The sequence below is a fragment of the Dasypus novemcinctus genome, chromosome 11 (assembly GCF_030445035.2).
Source record: "Dasypus novemcinctus isolate mDasNov1 chromosome 11, mDasNov1.1.hap2, whole genome shotgun sequence".
NCBI lineage: Eukaryota > Metazoa > Chordata > Mammalia > Cingulata > Dasypodidae > Dasypus > Dasypus novemcinctus.
This window is the reverse complement of record NC_080683.1, coordinates 17,135,225-17,157,912: the sequence shown is the minus strand read 5'-3', so window position 1 is coordinate 17,157,912 and position 22,688 is coordinate 17,135,225. Positions and strand designations below refer to the sequence as shown.

At 36.8% G+C, this 22,688-nt stretch overlaps 1 protein-coding gene across 7 annotated transcripts in view; it reads left to right on the top strand.

Moving 5' to 3' along the window:
* Nucleotides 1-22,688, top strand: part of SUPT3H (SPT3 homolog, SAGA and STAGA complex component) — a 571,256-nt gene that overhangs the window by 460,156 nt on the left and 88,412 nt on the right. For 4 of the 7 annotated variants that reach the window (XM_023587587.3, XM_004454205.5, XM_058306818.2 and 1 more), the window contains exons 10-11: nt 1,248-1,415; nt 10,497-10,607. In XM_023587587.3, the coding sequence (XP_023443355.2) occupies nt 1,248-1,415; nt 10,497-10,607 (279 nt within the window). Of the gene's footprint in view, nt 1-1,247; nt 1,416-10,496; nt 10,608-11,810; nt 13,111-22,688 lie in introns of those variants that run through there. The other 3 variants (XM_071218476.1, XM_071218475.1, XM_071218474.1) reach the window with 3 other exon arrangements.

Below are 22,688 nucleotides of genomic sequence, written 5' to 3'. Positions count from 1 at the left end.
TCTTAAACCTTACACCCAAAGCATGAGCAACTAAAGAAAGAATAGATGAATGGAACAGCCTCAAAATTAAACACTTTTGCACCTCAAAGGACTTTGTCAAATGGGTGAAAAGGCAGCTGGCTCAATGGGAGAAAATATTTGGAAATCACATATCCAATAATGGTTTAATATCCATTATATATAAAGAGAACATACAACTCAATAATAAAAAGACAAACTACACCATTAACAAATGGGCAAAAGACCTGAATAGACATTTTTCCAAAGAAGAAATACAAATGACAAAAAACACATGAAAAAAATGTTCTACATCACTAGTGATTAGGGAAATGCAAATCAAAACTATGAGATATCATTTCACACCTATTGTATGAACTACAGCACCAGTGGATAGTATGGTTTGTATGGCTAATACACTAGAATGAGGAAAATGTAGATTAATAATAGCATACATGAAAAAGAATTAATAGACTTTTATTTACCTGTAAATTTCTTGGAAACCAATAATGTGACTGATAAGGAAAAAATTGGTTTTTGTTTCAGTTTTTAGACAACTTCCTATAAGGTGGACCTTGACACAGTGGAGAATGTCTAATGGAGAATAACCAGTAGGGGTGAAGGAATCTGAAACAATGTCCCATGATAATTGGTTGAAGGAACTTGGGTTATTTGTCCTACAGAGTAGGATAAGCTGTGAAATATAGCAGTCTTCAAATATTTGAAATGATTCTGCATGGAAGAGAGAGCAGATCTGTAGTCATAGCCAAAGAAACCTGAAAGATATGGGGGGTGTTAGGGAGGAAGGCCTGAACTAGATGCAGGAAGATGGGAAGGAGTCTATAATGGCACTAAGACATTGAGTTTGACTTTCTGGGGGAATTCTGGTCAATATTGACACAAATAATGTCTGGAAATACATCTTGTTTTGCAGGGAGAATTTTGAGACATGTAAATTTGAAATGCTGGCAAAACTTCCAGTAGAAATGTCTGTATCTGACAAAATCAGGAGGAGTTTTACAAGCTGCATGTAAATCCTAATTCTGTCTATATAAGACAGATTAAAATGTAACTTACTTAGACCCTCAGAGACAGATGAGGGGATCATTTCTATGGACTGGGTAAGAATAAAAATTATAATTTTACATTTGTAAGCTTCAAATAGTAGAGTATTCTTGAGATAGTAAACAAAACCTAATGTTAGTGGAAGGCCTAGTCACTTGCTTACAAAGCCACATCTCTTTGGGCAGGGTTCTTGCATGAAGTCCAACCCAGACTCCCCTGAGAACACTCCTCCTCCTACACCAACAGCTCCATCATCTGGATCACAGCACTCAGGTAAAACCACATCAGGATCCCTAGGGAATGGGAGTGCTGGACAAGACTCGGCTAAAACCAAGCAAAGGAAGAGAAAAAAGGTCAGTGGGGATTTTTTTTCTTGTGGGGGTGGGAAGAGGATCTCCTTGAGTTCTTTTCAGAGATAGAAAATATGCTCTGTTTTCCTCATAGTTCAGATTTTGAGGATTAGCCTATATACACTCACCAGGCTTAATTAATTCACTCAAACTTTAATAGCTTTCTTCTAGATAAAAAGATAATGATTTTTCTTAACATTTATTCTTTAAAAATTCAGACACACAAAGAAGTTAAAAGAATAATGGATTATCATCTCTATTCTACAATTAACAGTTTACTAAATTTCTTTACCATAAATCTATCCATCTACTCATTCACCTCTCTACCCATCAGTTCATCTTTTTTTTTTTTTTGAAATATTGCAAAGTAAGTTATAGATATCAGTACACTTCACACCTAAATTCTTCATTATATATATATTTGTTTATGGTTCCCTTTTGGGGGGGTGGGCTTAAAAATTTATATGCAGTGAACCACTGTACACTTAAGGATACCATTTGGTGCATTTTAACAAATGCATAAACCTGTTTGTTTCAAAACCCTATCAAAACATAGAACATTACCGTTATACCATCAGCCCAGAAAGTTTTCCAGTGCTCTCTTCTAGTTAATTCATACCACCATCCTCAGAGAAGCAATCACTGTTCTGATTTCCTCATCATAGATTAATTTTATATGTTCCAGAATGGCATTTAAATGGGATCATAGAGTATGTACTCTTTTGTTTGAACTTTAAGGATATTTATGAAGTTAATGTTTTTTTAGTAAAAGTGAAATTTTTATTCCTCTTTATTGTTGAGTAATATTCCAGTGTATATCACTTTATTCATTCTCAGGTTGATGGACATCTAGGCTGTTTCTAGTTTGGAGGTATTATCAATAAACCTGATTTGAACATCTTATACAAGTCTCTGTGGATAAATACCTTCATTTCTCTTAGTTAAGTACCTTGGAATAACATTGTTGAGTCATAGGGTAGGCATGTGTTTGTATTTTTAAGAAACTGTGAAACTTTTTTCCACAATAATCATATGATTTTATACTCTTACCAGCAATATTTTAGAGTTGCTGTTGCACCACATGCTCACTAACACTTGTTGTTGTCATAATTTATACTTTTACTATTCTAATGAATATTGAGTAACTCATTATAGTTTGAGTTTGCTTTTCCTTTATATATATGCTGATTGGCCATTTATATATCTTCCTCTGTGAAGTATCTCTTCAAATCCTTTATCCATTTCTTTTTTAAAAAATATTTTTTATCTGTTAAAGGAGATTTAGATTCCATAAATGTTACATCAGAAATATAGGGGATTCCCATATACCCTACTATCTCCCCCTCCCACACTTTCCCCCATTAACAACATCTTTCATTAGTATGGTACATTTGTCATGTATTGAAGCATTGCTACTAATCATGGTCTATAGTATATACTATATGTATATGTTTTACACTTTGTGCCACACAATTGTGTAGGTTTTAACAAAATATATAATGACCGGTATCTGTCATTGTATAAGCCAAACAATTCCAATTCTCAGAAATGCCCAATCTTATACCTATTGTTCCCCCTTCCTCCCCTCAGAATCTCTGATCACCACTGTCTTTATATCAATATTACAAGTTCTTCCATTACTAGAAAATTAATAAGTCTACTTTAGTCCATAGTTGCCTTTCTCCCTTATGTTTGTTCATTCCTCTGTCTTGAGGATTTGGGGGTGGTGATGCCCAACTCTCCTTCCGGTTGAGAGGGAGCTTAGATCCCATGGGACAGATGGATGGACCGCTCTTGCTTGCAGTTGCAGACACTGTCTGTTCCTTGGGTGGGAGTTGTCCATCATCATCTCCTTGTTAGTTGTCCTGGTAAGTCTAATGAACTAGAGAGTAGGTGATGCAACTCTGCTGAGATTGAGGGACAAACTGGCACATGGGCAGACCAAAGATTTAAGTCTTGGGACATATATTTTACAAGTAGCGCTAATTAGAGTTTCAAATAAAAGAGACAGCAGAGCCATGTGTAGGGAAGCTATAAATAAATCTAACTCTGTTACACTGGGGAGCATAAATTCCAGAGTTAAGGCCCACTAACAGAAGGCTAAATTCCTGAGTTTGTCTGTGCTCCTTATAGTGTCTGGATGTCTCTAGAGCCCTCAGGTGCTATTTGAGTTGCTGTTTATTGGGGCAGTCAATGAGATCCTGCTAAGACATACCTAAGATAACCTCTGAAATTACCTCTTGACTCACTGAAATCTCTTAGCCAACTGAAATCTCTTAGCTGTAAAAAATAGGAGTGACAAAGTAGTTTCTAACTTATTCCTCCTATGTCTGTGTTCCCAAATCCTATTTGATCACCATGCCAGAGGTTCTGAGAGATTTTAACTGAAGTGTTCTATACCAGAACTAATTAAGTAAATTTAATTTCAGCATTACTTTCTGGTTTTTCCTTTCATTTATAAAATGGCATAACTCACTGCTTTTTAATTTGGGGACTATCTGAACTATAGGAAACTTACATATTATAAAGTAGCTTTTAAAACTTTAAATTATAGGCCTCTCCAACTCATTCAGTAGTTAAAAATTGTGTAAAAAAAATCACCTAGGGGAGTTCTTTCATGGTCTTGTTTTACAGAGTATGTAAGAAAGGAATTGTAATTAACATATTAATTATTCATGTATGAATTAATTCCTTATAAATTTTTCAAAATTCTTGAAATTTTTCCGCTCAAATACTTATATTTCTCTCCTAATCTTGTTTAAAACTCTTAAATTTGAGTTATTTTGCAGCAAAGACTTCCTGAGTGAAGCTTTAGCCCAGTCCATGTCTAAATTCTCCTAAATTCTAAATTAGTGGCATTAGAATTACTGATGTCTTGCTTCAAAGCCATTTATATTTCTCTATTCATCCATTTATTTCTACATTCACACTCTTAAAACACCTTGATTTTTATTCACTGGAAACATATGAAGGCACCATGTTATAGTTCATTCTATATAAAATAATAAAACCTCTACTGTATGCCAGCTGTGCAAACTAGAAATCAAGAGATTCGAAGTATAGCCATATATTTGATACTAACTGTCTTTGTAACCTTTGGCAAGTTACTCTCTTCTCTTTAAAATGGGGCAGGAGTTGGGAAAATTTAGGCTAAATGATGTCTAGTGTTCCAGCCAGGTTACTAGTATTTGAATGTTTGAATTTCAATGATTCTCTCTTGTCCTCACCTTAAATAATTTTTCTAGTTTTAATTTTCAAAGTTTAAAAAAATATTTTCCTAGTTTTACAGAACTACGATTTTAACTTTGATATGAGAAAATTAACTGTATCACATAGTGCATCCTTGGACCACCTTCATCTGAAAGGAAATCTTCCAAGAGAATAAAGCTCTGGGAGAGTTAAATGTACAACAGTGAGATGAAAGAGGATACGACCTGTGCCTGGCTAGTCAGATTATATATCAACCTTCGTGGTCCATGAGTGACAGGTGTATTACTAATAGTTGTACTTCTTAATATTTGTACTAACCCTTAGTTTGTTCTAATCTGCTATATGTATTCCTCTGTAAGATTTAAGATTTCAAGTTTAGCAGAAGATCTAGTTTACCATTACGGATATAGAAGGGATAAGAAGCAATTGCCTAACATTTCAGATCCTTCTGAAACATTGGGTTACTCTAGCCTACCAGCTTTGTAGAGGGGAAGGACAAGGCACTCTTAACCTGCCAAGAACTTTTAAGTTGTGAAGAGTCAGGACAGGAACAGAGTTCTAGCAGCAGCGGAACTTTCAATGTTACTTGCTTATACTACAGTTGAAAGTTCAAATTGCTGAGAGTTTTATTCATTATTCATTGTAATCCAAAAAGACAAGCAGAGGACAATACATAAATCTCAGAACTGTGTAGCATGTGATACTTTAGCTTCCAATATCCAGCATCAATTTCTGGTAAAAAGACATAAATGAAAATGAATGGAAGATGAATGCAACTATGAGGAAGAAAATTTAACATGAAGAAAAGATTTACCAAGTGACTATTTTTTTTAAAATTTTTACATTTATTCACCTCCATCCCCCTTGTTGTTTGCGCCCACTGTCTGCTCTCTGTCTCCATTCACTGTGTGTTCTTCTGTGTCTGCTTGTCTTTTTTTTTTTTTTTTTTTTCTTGTCTTTCTCTTTAGAAGGCACCAGAAACCCATCCCAGGACCTCTGGTGTGGGAGAGAGGCACTCAGTTGCTTGAGTCACCGCAGCTCCCTGGTCTACTGCGTCTCTCACTGTCTCTCCTCTGCATTTCCCTTTGTTGTGTCATCTTGCTACACCAGCTCTCCGCAGTGCAGGCTGCCTTGCCTTCACCAGGGGGTGCTGGGAATCAAATCTGGGGCCTCCCATATGATAGACAGGAGCCGAATCACTTGAGCTGCATCCATTTCCCCCAAGAGACTATCACTTAAGGAAATACAGAATTTAGTACCCACTGAGATTTCTTCAAACATTCACTAGACAACAAAATTCAATATTTTGTTAAACAAGTGGGTTTACTTTTTGAAAATTTTAAAACTATCCTACAATGTGGACATAATCGGGATGAGAAACATGAATTGTTATAGAAATCTAATACTCTTCTCATTTTTCACAGCAGATATAAGATTCTTTAATATAGAGACCAGAAATGTAAATTTAATGTTATTTCTCCTGAAATACTTTGAAGAATATTACAAAAATACTAAAGTCCCTGCTAAATTTAAAATCCTAAATTTGGGATAGATTTTTAAATTGAACAGATTATATGCACCTTGATGAGGGACTGGATATTGACAAAAGACAGTGGTGTTGACAGAAAAGTGATGATATTTGTTGAGATGAAAACAATACTGGGAATACCACATTAGTTCGTTATAGTTTACCAAAATGGAAAATCTAATGACATTTTTTACCAAATTGAATATTTTTATTTTTAGATTAATATAAGTTAACTTCACCTTTTTTGGCAAAAATAACATTCAACCTGACTGACTTGTTTCCATATCTTTTTCAATTTTTTTTTTAAAGAAGCTTTAGATTACATAAATGTTACATAAAAAATATAGGGGATTCCCATATACCCCACCTCTTCCCCCTCCAACACTTTCCCACATTAACAACATCCTTCATTAATGTGATACATTTGTTACAATTGATGAGCCCATATTTAAGCATTGCTACTCACCATGGACTGTAGTTTACATTATACTTTATACTCTATCCCATACAATTTTGTAGGTTATGACAAAATATATAATGGCCTGTGCCCATCATTGCAATGTCATGTAAGACAATTCCAATGTCCCAAAAAATGCCCACATATTACACCTATTCTTCCCTCTCCCTCCCTTTAGAACCTCTGGTGGCCACTGCCTTTAAATCAATGATGAGTTTTTCCATTGCTAGAATAATAAGAAGTCGATAGTAGAATAGTAACAAGCCTACTTTAGTCCATTGTCCATTCCCCAATCTTAAGGATTTGGGGATGGTGATCCCCACTGTTTCTAACTGAGAGGGGGCTTAAAGCCCATGGGGAAGATAGAAAGAACTATCTTGTTTGCAGTTGCAGACACTCTGTTCCTTGGGGTGGGAGTTGTCCTCATCATCTCCTTGTTAGTTGTCTTGTGTGAGTCCAATGAACTGGAGAGTAGGTGATGCAACTCTGCTGAAATTGAGGGACAAACTGGCACATGGGCAGACCAAAGATTTAAATCTTGAGACATATATTTAACAAGTAGTGCTAACTATAGTTTCAAATAAAAGAGACAGAAGAGCCATGTGTAGGGAAGCTATAAATGAATCTAACTCTGTTACACTGGGGAGCATAAATTCCAGAGTAAGGCCCATTGACAGAAGGCTAAATTCCTGAGTTTGTCTGTGCTCCTTATAGTGTCTGGATGTCTCTAGAGCCCTCAGGTCCTATTTGAGTCACTGTTTACTGTGGCAGTCAATGAGATCCTTCTGAGACGTGTATAAGCACACCTCTGGAATGACCTCCTGACTCACTTTGAAATCTCTTATCCACAAAACAGATAGGAGTGACAAAGTAGTTTCGAACTTATTCCTCTTACATCTGTGTCCCCAACTGCCATTTGATCACCATGCCAGAGGTTCTGAGAGATTTTGACTGAAGTGTTCTATACCAGAACTAATTTTATTTGAGGAAGTGGAGGAAGAGTAGACTCTATTGCCCAGGGAGAAAAGAAATGAGAAATAAATCCAGTTAGCAAGGAGAAAAGAGTAACTTTAGTTGAAGCCATAGAGGAGCACACAGAAAGAACTTCCCAAATCACTTAGTATGGAGGATACTGACATTCTTAATGTCTTTCTTCTGTATTTCCACTTGGGTTTCCATTGGAAGACTTAGCACCTTAGATTCCAAATCTAGCTAAATATTTGCATGCATTACTACAAAGGGATAGAAAGCTTCAGCCTAATTCATAAGCATCTATCATACCTACCAGGTGATTTAGTCATATATATAACGTATATAATAAATATACAAAACTAATATATATATATTTAGGATCAGAATGGACCCACCGAAATCTTTATCCTCATGTGGGACATGATAATTGCATTTATCTAATATATTCCAATTGAAACAAAGTATTTAAAATGAGAATTAGAATGCTTCCAAAGAAACCCTACACACTTTTATACTAGTGCCAAAGGGAGTGGTTCAGATAATTTAATCCTTGTTATTGTGAGCACAGCAGATATGTTATTTAGAGTATTGTTGGAATGAAGTTGAAGAAGATACCCCAGAATAAATTCATGTTCAGCTTGTTTCAAATCTTGTTAGAACTATAAAAATAATCAAGATATGTTTTGTTTTATAGTAATGTAGGTCTTATTTCAGATTCAGCTTGAATAATTAGCAAATATTCTTGCTTTGTGAGAATTTTTAAATTATTTTAGTAGTTTGTAATAAGAAATAAGAAAAATATATTCAAAAGTACAGAATGGTATACAGTGAAAAGTAAGTCTCTTTCAACCCCTGTCCTCCAGCCACCTATTTACTCTCTAAGAGATGAGCAGTGGTTCTGGGTTTCGGCATATCCTTGAAGAGATATTCTGTTTAAATGAATTTATAATGTTCAGCCTTTTTTTTTAAACAAGTTCGAACAGTGCCACACAGCCGCTTCTTTGCTTTTTTCCCACATGATATATCTTAGAGATCACCCCAGAGAAATATATATGGAACTGCCTCATTCATTTTTTTTTTTAAAGATTTATTTATTTATTTAATTCCCCCCCTCCCCTAGTTGTCTGTTCTTGGTGTCTATTTGCTGCGTCTTGTTTCTTTGTCCGCTTCTGTTGTCGTCAGCGGCACGGGAAGTGTGGGCGGCGCCATTCCTGGGCAGGCTGCTCTTTCTTTTCACGCTGGGCGGCTTTCCTCACGGGCGCACTCCTTGCGCGTGGGGCTCCCCCACGCGGGGGACACCCTTGCGTGGCACGGCACTCCTTGCACGCATCAGCGCTGCGCATGGCCAGCTCCACACGGGTCATGGAGGTCCGGGGTTTGAACCGCGGACCTCCCATATGGTAGACGGACGCCCTAACCACTGGGCCAAACTCCATTTCCCTGCCTCATTCATTTTAGTGTCTGCCAAGGTTTCTGTTCAACTGAATGAATGTGTAGTAATTTCTTTAACCAGTCTCTCATTGATAAACATTTATTTCATCAATCCATATGGTACTGCAGTGAATATCCTTGGATATGTGTTATTTTGCACCTTTATATATATCTTTAGGATGAATTCTTAGAAGTAAAATTGTTAGGTCAAAGAGGTTGTATTTTTTTATTTTGATAAGATTTTGTTAAGTAACTACCATAGGTATTGTGCTGGTTTTACCCCTACCAGAAATTAGGAATGATAATTGTAATAATTAGCAGAAAAATAATAATCTTAACTATATGACTGAAAATGACTTCTAGACCACAGTTATAGTATACACAAGCTAATATTTCTTTCTTTTGATTCTTTAAGGTTGATGACCTGGCATCTAGTACCTATTGTACTTTAAAATAAATTAGCTTACCATTTCAAGAACATAGAGGTTCCATTTTTAACTCTTAATTTAAATAACCTAATACTGTTAATAGCAAACATGTACCAGCACTGTTCTAAGTGATTTACATACATTAACTCATTTAGTTTTTACAACAGCCCTACAAAACAATCACAATTATTATCCCAATTTTACAGATGAGGAAACTGAGGCCCAGAAATATTACTTAACTCAATGGAGCTGATAAACCTGGCAGGTCTGAGATCTGGGACGCAGGTACTTGGAAGCCAGAGCCTACAATTGAACCATGAGACTGTAGTACCCTTATTGAATGTTTTGATTTGTAATAAAATCATGTTTTATACACCCAGATGCACATATCTATAATAAGGTTCTTGAGTTGGTTATCCATACTCTCATTGCAAATAATCTTTTCTTTCTTGTATCTTTTTGTGTTTTCAAACCTGCCTTTTACAAATGAGACACATTAAAATAGAAAGTTTATTTTTGTTTTTGCTCCTTTTTTTCCCCTGAGATCACCTAGAAAATTAGGAACCAAGTTGAAATGGTCTTTTAGGATTGTCCCCTAGTATTGCAAGTAAATATAGAACAGTTTTACATTTTTCGATTTCAAATTGATGACCCTCATGTTGTTTTCAAAATTTGTCCAAAAAGTTCCCAAGAAACATTTATAATAATAAATGTTTAAAATTTTTAAGTAGCTTCCTGTGGTCCCTCAGTAAGCCTTTGTGACACTTTTCACCAGCATGCAAGTGACTGTATTCTCCTATACCTAGATATGCAAACCTAGATGAAAATATTGTGATCATAAAAATTGCATTTGTTAGGTCTCTTAGGAAGGGGTTATGTAAAAGTCATCTTTGATTTTATGATGGAACATTTTTTTAGATGTAGATTATGGCAGAAGCAATGTGTGTCCTAAGGGAAAAAATGGTCCATTTTATAGAGGTTTATTTTCATATTTTATACACTGTAGTTCTGTTGTGTGTTTTTGATTTAGTAACAATTTGTGTGTTTCTCTGTCACAGAGCACTGCGGCCTGTGGTGTAGAGGCTCACAGCGATGCCATCCAGCCCTGCCACATCAGAGAGGCCGTCCGACGCTACAGCCACAAGATTGGCCTCCTTTCCCCATTCACAGTATGTAATAACAGAGTTATAAAAAGTTATATTTATAATCTGAACGAATTTTGATTTTCAAGTGGTCAAATGAAGAAGCAATGGAATTGTTGAAGGCAATTTGTGGTCTCTATAATTTTGTTGTATAAAAGTGGCATAATTCTCTTGGGAAATAAAAGTTAGTCATTTTTGTCTCTTTTTGGAAGGACAAATTTATTTCTACAAAATATTATTTTCTTTCAATTACAAATTATGTTTTTTTGTTGGAGCTTGTATTTTCCATTTTTCAAAGCTTAGGTTTATAAAACTTTTTTCTCAAATTATATGTATCCAAATATTGCTAGAAGCACTTTATATTCTAAAATTGGTTCAATTGGCAATACCACTTCTATCAGATGTTCTGCTCCTAAACATACTTTGAGTTGGAAGAAGAAGAAATGATTTCTTTACTGGCTTTGAAGTAGGCTGAAATGCAGAGCCTTTCACATCTTCAAATGATTTGAAAGCTTGTAATCAGACATTTTTTTTGAAATTGAGAATTAAAGATTTGATAGTTCACCAGCCCAAAGAAAGCGTGTATGTGTATGTTGTGTATGTTTTAACTAAATGCCTACCTTGAAGCCCTTTTTGTCATCTTCATGCTAATAGATGTTTTTCTAAGTCCTTGTCTATTTATAAGGAATTGGTTTGATTTTCAAAAAAGTGAGCCTTGATTTACATAACCAAGAAGTGATAGAAATTGTCTTTTTTGACATTCAATTCTGTTTTAACATATCAGAACAGAATATATATGTATAACATATTACACATACATGTATAAACATGTAAAACATAATATGTATATTTTCCTAAGAGTACATTTTGCTGTTACCTATTCATAGAACTCATGATTTCTTTGATCATATATTATCTCTTATATTAACCTATCTGTGGTTAAAAGGAAAAGCTTTCTGTTCCTTGTTCTCATTCATATTGTTAATTACGTGGTAACATGTAGTTAATTCTCAGTGTGACAATAAGAATGTGCTTTCATATATGTCTCCAGAAGCTTTTTGGAAAGGGGACTATTATTTTCACATCAGTTTAATATTTTAAAATGCCTTGCAGAAAAAAATCTTGTAAGAGCAAGATTTTAATACTGTTGACTAAAGCTACGTATAATTTTATTTTATTTTATTTTTTAATCTTTAAAAAAAAATTTTTTTACCTTCTCTCTCTCCCCAGCCCTGCTGTTTTTTGCTGTCTGTGTCCATGTGCTGTGTGATCTTCTGTATCTGTTTCTCTTTTTGTCTTCTCTTCTTGTCTTTCTCCTCTAGGATTCACCAGGATTTGATCCTGGGAACCTCTGATGTGGAGAGAGGTTCCCTGTCAATTGCACCACCTCAGTTCCTGGGCTCTACTGCACTTCATCTTGACTCTCTCCTTCATATCTCTCGTTGCATCATAATCTTGCGGTGTTAACTCACTTGTGCAGGCACTGGCTTACCGCACAGGCACTCAACTTGTTGCGCAGGCACTGGCTCACCACTCACTCACGTAGGCACTTGGCTCACCACACAGGCACTCAGCTCACCACAGGCACCGGCTCACCACGCAGGCACTTGCGCGGGCACTTGGCTCACCGGATAGACACTCAGCTCGCCATGCGGGCACTTGGCTTGCCACACGGGCACTCACGTGGGCACTTGGCTCCTCTCATGGGCACCCACATGGGCACTCAGCTCACCGCGTGGGCACTTGGCTCACTGTGTGCGGACACTCAGCTTGCCATGCAGGCACTGGCTCACCACACAGGCATGCTTTCTCTTCTTCTTTTTCACCAGGAGGCCCCAGGGATCGAACCCGGGTCCTCCCATATGGTAGGTGGAGGCCTTATCACTTGAGCCACATCCCCGTCCCTTGCATGAATATTTATAGATTCTTAAAATTGAAGAAAAAGAATGAAATCAAGTTTCCCTGTTTTATTTTTTTCTGTATGATAGGTGAGGCTCTTGTAAGCAGATATACCAAAAAGAAGATAAGGTTTAGAAAAATGAGATGATTGGAATTAAGATTTTAAAAACCAATTGAAACTGAAAGAACTGACAAAAGGAAGGATTGAAAATAACCAATCCATAGATTAGAGCCGAATAATGAGTAATAGGTTTAGGCAATGGAGTAGAAAGGGAAGAAAATGAAGGCAGTGCTGATAATAATCTAAAAGTAATTGAAGGGTAGCAAGGGGAAACAGGATTTTTGAGAAATGACCTAAAATGGTAATTAAAAGTAATGGATAAAATTACATAAAAGTAAAATATCTAATACAACAGGAAAACTTCATAATCATGAAATCTATACTGTTTCCTTGGTAGCTGCTTCATACTTCAAGTTTTTGCTTTTAAACAGACCAGAAGATCACTTGAAAACCATCTTGGTTGATGATACCATACATATATGTATATATGTATATGTATATTTTTCCCTTTTCTAATCTGGTACTCAATTGTTTATGTATTGTTGCTTTTATAAACTAAGATTGTACTGTGGTGTCAAAAGTGTCCTTGAAAGTAGCTTCAAATGTATTTTAAGCTATTTTTTTTATCTTATAAGCATATAACTAAGGGGCTTTTTATGACTACCGATGCAATTAAAGAATAGTTAACTTGAATATATATATGGAAAATAGAACAAATAAGCCCCAGCATGGAAGGCTCACTTAACCTCTTCCAGTGCAGGTGGGTAAAATCAACCACAAATGATAAAGAACCTCGCCTCAAAGGAATGGTGATGCTCTTATCACTCCTCAAAATGGCCCAGCCTTGAAAATTCTACTCTGTGCCCTGGAACTGTAAGACTTTGCCCAGCCTGTAGGACAAAGTTAGTACAGTTCTGAATATGCCTATTCTACTTTATACCACAAGTAACGTGACCAGGGAGACTGTCCTCTACAGTAACTACACACACCTTAATTTTAGTATGGAAAGGCTGAGCTGACTTACCTCCAAGGTAAAATTTCCTTTGTAAACTAAAATGTCAAGTAATCACTAGTTTATGTTTATGATGCCTATAGAGTTTGTTTTTGCAGTATGTCATTCTAAATCCAGAGTTTGTCTGATATGAAATAGTTCATTTGAAGTATCCATACCCTGATGCATATGTACCCAATTACCAATAATTTGAATTTGATTTGGAGAATTAAAATAAGCAGTAGGTTACATGGAAACATAATTTCAACATAAGTCAGATGTACTTAAAAATCTGCTTTAGTAAGGTATCATTCTGTCTTCTGTATTACCTCTGAAATCATTTCATACAAAATTATGACATGACCTATTTCAGGAATACAATTAATTATTTAAAGAATTCTGGAAATTGATGGAAAGTAAAAAGAATACAAACAGAATGAGTCACACTAGTAGCTGCTGGGGTGTAAAGGAAGAGGATGGCCTAAAAATCAAAATAGCAACTCTCCTGTGAAGACTGAGTTCATATAATCCATCCACCCCCACTCAGCCAATTACTGTTCCCCACCAAACAGTAGTCTTTGCATAATGATTTTAATTGGTGATTTATTTCTCCTCTTTATTCTCATTTATTCTTTTTTAAGATTTATTTATTTATTTATTTATTTCTCTCCCTTTCCCCCTTACCCTGGTTGTCTGTTCTCTGTGTCTATTTGCTGCGCCTTCTTTGTCCGCTCCTGTTGTTGTCAGCAGCAGGGGAATCTGTGTTTCTTTTTGTTGCGTCAGCGCTGTGTGTGTGCAGCACCATTCCTGGGCAGGCTGCACTTTCTTTCGCACTGGGCGGCTCTCCTCACGGGGCACACTCCTTGCGCGTGGGGCTCCCCTAGGCGGGGGACACCCCTGCGTGGCAGGGCACTCCTTGTGCGCATCAGCACTGCTCACGAGCCAGCTCCACACGGGTCAAGGGGGCCGGAGGTTTGAACCACAGACCTCCCAAGTGGTAGACGGACGCCCTAACCACTGGGCCAAGTCCGCTGCCCCATATGCAAAAGATAGAAAAGAAGATATACCTGGAAGACTTTAGTAAATTCCCTGGGATTAAGCTATTAATTAGATTAAAATGATAGAGCCAGAGCAAAAATTCAACCTTCCAACCAGGAGGTCCAAAATCTTTCTCCTAGAACACATATTTTTGCAACTGTCACCATCCTGTACACCATTCTGAAGTACCTTTAAAGAAACTAATTTTACTTTTTGATTCTTGTTTATTTTTCCTAAATAATTCTGAATATCACTTCAGAATCTGATTTTTAATAGCTAGAGTACCTATACAACTTAGAAGATCCTAAGTGATTTTGATGCTTCTGCTATTATATTGTCCTTTTTATCATAGTTGTTATTATGTGAGGCTATCTTGTGTGGTAATAAAGAATGTTAGTCCTGGAACCAAATTGCCAGGGTCCAGAACCCAGCTCTGCTACTATTAGCTGAGTAGCCTTAAACAAGTTTCTTAATTTGTCTATGGATGAGTTTCCTCCTTCATAAAATGTGGATAATAATAGAACATACCTCATGATAGGATTTAAAGAGTACTATGAGCTGGACTTATATTATAGTAAGCTCTCAATAAATTGCATTAATAATAATGAAAGTAGTGGTGGTGGTGGCAGCAGAGCAGCAGCAGCAGCAGCAGTAGTAGTAGTAGCTGTAGTATACTTTCTAAAAGATAACAGAATTCTGCAGACTAAAGTAGAAACTGTTCTAACTCGTAAACACACACACTTTCTCACACAGACACAGACACATACACGTACACACAGACACACATGAAGGCCATATTGTCTCACTTTGTATTCCCAGGGAAAAAAAACTTTAATAATGTGATTTGCTCACAGACTAATAGTTTATACCATTAAATACCACTTAAAGATACTGTTCTTGAGAATAAATGTCCATTTATACCTTTTGGATTAATAATGGTTAAAGAGCATTAATGGTGGTTGTTGTTGTTGTTTTCATCACTGAGCATCATAAAAAAGTCTCAGTAACCAAAATTGCAAAGTTGTCATGCAATTTTTGCATACTAGCTGGATTTTAATTTTCTCCAATGGAACAGAAATCTAAGAAACAAATGGGATAGCTTCAATTTTACAAAGCTTATTTAGTTTCATTTGCTCTGAGTTTACATATTTCTATAAGATGTTTAAATAAAAGGTTTTCAGAAACTGATTAATGTATCAAAATTGGTAATCATTTTTAAAATAAATGATTAGTAGCTTCATTTTCCTCAGCTTTTAAAGTTTATTTTACTGATTATAAAAGAAGTGTGAATATGTTAGAATACTAAGAAAATATACAAAGTAAAGAATGAAATAAAACATATCAAGGTAACTACTGTTAATATATCATCTTTTCATCCTGCCTTCTGTATATATGCATATTATCAATTTAAGCAAAATTGAAACTACTGTAAATTCTACTTTTCTTTCCTAATCATCTTAGGGTATACATCTTCCCATGCCAATATGTATTCCTTCAAATCCTGGTTTTTAATATCTGCATAGTATATGTTTTATATCCAGATGTACCTTAGCATACTTAACCATTCCCTCTTGGTTGGCCATTTAGGTTATAAATAGCAATATTTACCTACATGTTTGTATATAAATCTTTGTTCATCTGTACAGTTGCTTCCTTAAGACAGATTACTAGAAGTGAAATTCCAGGATCAAAAGATTGGTCCTTTTAAGTTTCCTGATAATCTTGCCAAAATGATTTCTAGAAAACCTGAATCAACTTCTTTTTTAATATATATATATATATATATTTTTTTTTAAAGATACTTAGATTACACAAAATGTTACACACAAAACAATATAAGGGATTCCCATATGCCCCATTCCTCACACCTCCCACTCTTCCCCACATTAACAACTTCTTTCATTAGTCTGGTACATCCACTGCAATTGATGAACACATTTGGAGCTTTGCCACTAAGCATGAATTATGTTTACATTGTAGTTTACACTCTCCCCACTCAATTCTGTAGGTTATGGCAGGATATATAATGGCCCGTATCTGTTGTTGCAATGTCATTCAGGACAATTCCAAGTCCCAAAAATTCCCCCATATGACGTCTTTTTCCCTCTGCCTGCCTTTAGCACCTCAGGGGTCACTTTCTCTATATCAGTAATATATAATTTCTTCCATCGCTAGACTCACAAAAAGTCTATAGTAGAATACCAGTAAGTCTACTCTAGTCCATATTTTATTCCCCAATCCTGAGAATTCTGGGATGGTGATGCCCACTCTACCTATCATTGAGAGGGGTCTTCGATCCCATATGACTGATGGATGGGACTCTTAAATGCAGTTGTAGACTTTCTCGGTTCCTTGGTATGGTGGTTGTCCATCATCATCTCCTGGATAAGTCAAAAGAACTGGAGAGTGAGTTTTGCCACTCTGATGAGGCTCAGGGCCCAGGTGGCACATGGACAGCCCAAAAATTCAAGTCTTTTGGACATACATCTTCCAACTCCAGCACCAACTATAGGTTCAAAAGAAAGGGTCAGAAGAGGCATGTGTAGAGAAGTCACAACTAAGTCCAACTCTGTCACACTCAGGAGCACAAATTCCAAAGTAGGGCCCACTAGCAAGGCACCAAACTCCAGTGCTGTCTGCCATGACCGTAGGACCTGGGTGTCTCCAGAACCCTCAGGAACCCCACTATTTAGGGTGCTATCTACTTTGACAGTCTATGAGATCCTGCTGAGACATCCATAAGTGTTACCCCTGGAATGACCTCCCGACTCACTTTGAAGTCTTTTAGCCATTTAAACTCATTTGTCTTTACCTTTTACCTCTCTTATTTGAGGTATTTTTCCAGTAACATTGCTTGTTGGTGCTTGGTAGTAATCCCTCAGTGCCAGGGGGCTTATCCCTGGGAGTCATGTGCCACACTGGGGGAAAGGGAATGCATTTATGCTGAGTTTGGCTTAGAGAGAGGCCACATTTGAACAACATGGAGGCTCTCAGAAGGTAACTCTTAGGCACCCTACAGTACTAGGCTAAGTTGCAATTTCAAAAGAGAGGCTCATAAGCATAGTCATCAGTATCAGTGGACCATCCTTCTTCAGTGGTCATTACCCCTGCACTTGGGAGATTGTTGCTGTTCCATTAGAGAATGTGGCAGAGCTCCCCAGGATGGGAATTCAATATTCTTTCAGTTATTATGTGGATCTCCACCCACTGTGACAATGCTCCATGAACATTTGAACATGTTTATATAGTGTATATGTATGCCCAGGTGAGCTTCCTCCCATGTATCCCCCATCACTGACACCTCACACCAGTGATCCTCCCCTGCCACAGTTGTAACCTTTCTGTAATCCAATATTTCTTCAAAAATGAAGCCAAGGATATTGCCAAATACAACTAATAGGAGAGTGAAATAAAAATGATAGGCTTGGGAAGTGGATTTGGCCCAGTGGTTAGGGCGTCCGTCTACCACATGGGAGGTCTGTGGTTCAAACCCTGGGCCTCCTTGACCTGTGTGGAGCTGGCCCACGCACAGTGCTTATGCGCGCAAGGAATGCCATGCCACGCGGGGGTGTCCCCTGCCTAGGGGAGCCCCACATGCAAGGCATGCGCCCCGTAAAGAGAGCCACCCAATGCAAAAAAAGTGTAGCCTGCCCAAGAGTGGCGCCGCACACAGAGAGAGCTCACGCAGCAAGATGACACAACAAAAAGAGACACAGATTCCGGGTAGTACTGACAAAACTGCAAGCAGACGCAGAAGAAGATGCAGGAAATGGACACAGAGAGCAGACAACGAGGGTAGGGGGAGGGAAGAGAGAGAAAAAAAATAAAATAAAAAATAAATGTCTATACCTGTCTAGGTGTTGGGAACATGACATTAAAAAAAAAAAGATAGGCTTAAACATAAGAAGTAAAATACATAATAATTTTTTTTAAATAAAATTTTATTTTTATTAAATTAAAATTAATAAAATAAAATTGGGATTTTAAAAATTATGAAAAATAACTTAAAAAAATTTTTTTGACATTTTGCCTTTCTCCACTGTAATAACTATTGTCCTGTATGTATAGTTATGTATAGTGACATTTTCTTCCATTTCTTTCCCGTTGTCTTACTTTTTTTCATTTTGTCTTCAAAGAAGTTTTACGTCACAGTAAAGTCACAAAGAGAACACAGGGAACTACCATATACCAACATCCTCCCCCTTTTCCCCCTTCCTTTATCAATAACATTTTTATATGTGGATGGAATATTTGTTATAACTGATGCACAAATATTGAAACATAGCCACTAACCGTGGTCAATGGTTTACATTATGGTCTATACTTTAGACCATAAAATTCTATAAATTTCTGATGAAAGTCAACATGGCCTGTATCCATCATTGCAAGATCATGCAGAACCCTTCCATTGCCCCCTAAATACTCCCTCTTTCATCTACTCTATTTCTCCCTTCCCCTCGTAGCCCACGGCAACCACCAGGCTTTACTCCTTGAAGGACAGTATTCATAGTTACTTGCAGCCAACACTGAAGGCTTGACACACTGGTCTGTCCTCCCCTATTAGGAACCACCCATGGTCTCAAGAGATACCCACCCTTCTGTTTGAGAACATATCAGGCCTCCCCAGGATGGGAGTCCAACTCCTACCCGTTGAGCCAACTTATGATCCCTTTAAGTATTGTAAAAGAATATAAACTCTCATCAGCATTGAATATTATCATTTTTATTTTTCTCAGTATCATAGACAAAATAAAATAATAGCAGCTAATATTTATTAAGCACATATGTATAATACACTGTTTTAACTCCCTCGATTTTCACAACCTTAAGAAGTTGAACTATTATTCTCATTTTATATGTGAAGAAATTAACAGAGTTTAAGCAACATTCCCAAGTTCACATACAGCTAGTGAATATTACATTCTTGCTTTAATTTGTATTTGATAACTGATGATATTGAACATTTTTGTATATTTCTTGGTAATTTGCATTTCCTATCTGAGTTTTGATCATGTCTTCGTCATTTTTCTATTAAAACACTAGATTTATTTGTATTAATTTTTTTCTCCCCTTTCTCCTCAGTTTCTATTTTTTAATTAGAGAAGTTGTAGGTATAAAGAAAAGATAGAATTCCCATTTACACCCCCACACACACACACCACACAGTTTCCCCTATTATTTACACTTTGTATCAGCGTAGTACATTTGTTACAATAGATAAAACAGTGTTATTATAATTATACAATTAACTGTACTCTATAGGTTGTATTAGGGTTCATGGTTTATGTTGTACAGGCCATAGATGTGAAGGGTTTATTTCTGAACTCTCAATTTGATTCCATTGGCCTTTGTGTCTGTTCTTGTACCAGTACCACACTGTTTTGATTATGCAGCTTTATAATAAGTTTTAAAATCAGGAAGTATGATTCCTCCAACTTCATTTTTCTTTTCCAAGATGGCTTTGGCTATTTAGGGCCCCTTACTCTTGCATATAAATTTGCCTTTTCCATTTCTTCAAAGAGGGCTGTTGGAATTTTTATTGAGATTGCATTGAATCTTAAATTGCGTTGGGTAGAACTGACATCTTAACAATGTTTAGTTTTCCTATCTATGAACACAGAAGGCCCTTCTATTTATTTAGGGCTTCCTTGATTTTTTTAAGAAATGTTTTATGCATTTCCATTTATAATTCCTTTACATCCTAAATTTATTCATAGACATTTGATTCTTTCAGTTGATATTGTAAATGGTTTTTTTTCTTGATTTCCTCTTCAAATTGTTTGGTAGTAGTATTTAAAAATGCTACTGATTTTTGCATGTTGATCTTGTACCCTACCACTTTGCTGAATTTGTTTATTAACTCTAGTAGCTTTGTTGTGGATTTTTCAGTGTTTTCTATATATAAATCATGTCACCTACAAATACAGAAGTTTTACCTCTTCCTTTCCACTTTGGATGCCTTTTTATTTCTTTTTCTTGCCTAATTGCTCTGGCTAGAACTTACAGTGCAATATTCAATAACTGATGACAATGGACATCCTCATCTTGTTCCTGATCTTAGAGGAAAGCTTTCAGTCTTTCACCAGTGAGTATGATGTTAGCTGTCGGCTTTTCATATATACCCTTTATATATTGAGGAAGTTTCCTTCTATCCCTAGTTTTCTAAGTGCTTTTTTTTTTTTTATCAAGAATGGAATCTGGATCTTATCCAATGCCTTTCTGCATCGATTGAAATGTGTGTTTTTTCCTTTCTTCTATTAGTGTAGTGTATTATGTTACTTGGTTTTCTTATGTTGAACCATTCTTGCATACCTTGGATAAATCCCACTTGAGCATGACATATAACTATTTTAATGTACTGTTGGACTAGGTTTGTTGAGGATTTTTATACCTATATTCATAAGGGATATTGGTTTGTAATTTTCTTTTCTTGTGGTGTCTTTATCTGTCTTTGGTATTAGGGTGATGTTGGCCTCATAGAAAGAGTTAAGAAGTGTTCCTGCATATTCTGTTTTTTGGAAGTCTTTGAACAGGATTGGTGTTAATTCTTGAAATCCTTGATCAGATTCACCATTGAAGTCATCTGGTCCTGGGCTTTTATTTTGGGGGAGGTTTTCATTACTGATTCATATCTTTTCTTGTATTTTAAATTGGTCTTTTGAGCAGTTCTATTTTTCAGTCAGTGTAGTTAGTTGCTGTGTTTGTAAGGAATTTGTGCATTTCATCTAGGTTATCTAGTTTGTTGCATACAATTATGCATAGTATCCTGTTAAAATCCTTTTTTTTTTTCCTGAAGCCTCAGTAGCAATATCCCCCCTCCTTTCATTCCAGATTTTAGTTAATTTCATCTTCTCTCTTTTATTTTTTGTTAGTCTAGCTAAAGGTTTAAATTTCAATGAGCTTTTCAAAGAATTATCTTTTGGATTTATTGATTCTATCTTTTTTTTTATTCTCTGTTTCATTTATTTCCACTCTAATTTTTATTATTTCCTTCCTTCTGCTCTAGTTAAGATTAGTTTGCTCTTGTTTTCCTAGATCCTCCAGTTGTGAGGGTAAGCCTCTGATTCACAATCTTTCTTCCTTTATAATGTAAGCATTTAGAGCTCTAATTTTCCCTCTCAGTGCTCTTTTACTACAGCCCATAAATTTCACTATATTGTGGGTTTGTTTTTTTTTGTTAAAGTTTTTTTTTAAAGATGTATTTTTTATTTATTTCTCTCCCCTTCCCCCCTCCTGCCTCCCCCATTGTCTGCTCTTTGTGTCCATTCACTGTGTGTGTTCTTCTGTGTCCGCTTGTATTCTTGTCCGTGGCACAGGAATCTGTATCTCTTTTTGTTGCGTCATCTTGCTGTGTCAGTTCTCCATGTGTGCGGTGCCACTCCTGGGCAGGCTGTGCTTTTTTCACTGGGTGCCGCTCTTCTTACACGGCGCACTCCTTGGGGGCTCACCTACGTGGAGGACACACCTGTGTGGCATGGCATGCCTTACATGCATCAGCACTGTGCGTGGGCCAGCTCAGGAGACCCTGGGTTTGAACCCTGGACCTCCTAAGTGGTAGCTTAGGCTCTATCAGTTGGCTCTATCAGTTGAGCCAAATCCACTTCCCCCATTGATTGCTTAAGGGTACATTATGTGTGTGTGTGTCGGGAAACGGACATGAATCAACTGATAGAGTGTCCATCTACCATATGGAGGGTCCAGTGTTCAATCCCCAGGGCCTCCTGACCCATTTGGTAAGCTGACCCACATGCAGTGCTGCCGTGTGCAAGGAGTGCCGTGCCACACAGGGGCGCCCCTGCGTAGGGGTACTCCTCGCCCAAGCAGTTCGCCCTGTAAGGAGAGCCTCCCCATGCGACAAGAGCGCAGCCCGCCCAGGAGTGGTGCTGCACACATGGAGAGCTGATACAGCAAGATGACACAACAGAAAAGAGACACAGTTTCTCAGTGCTACCAGATAATGCAAGTAGACACAGAAGAACACACAGTGAATGGACACAGAGAGCAGACAACGGGGGGATGGGGAGAGAAATAAGTAAAAATAAACCTTAAAAAAAAAAAAAGTATTATGTAATTTCCACATTGTTGTGAATTTTCCATTTCTCTCTTTGTTATTGATTTA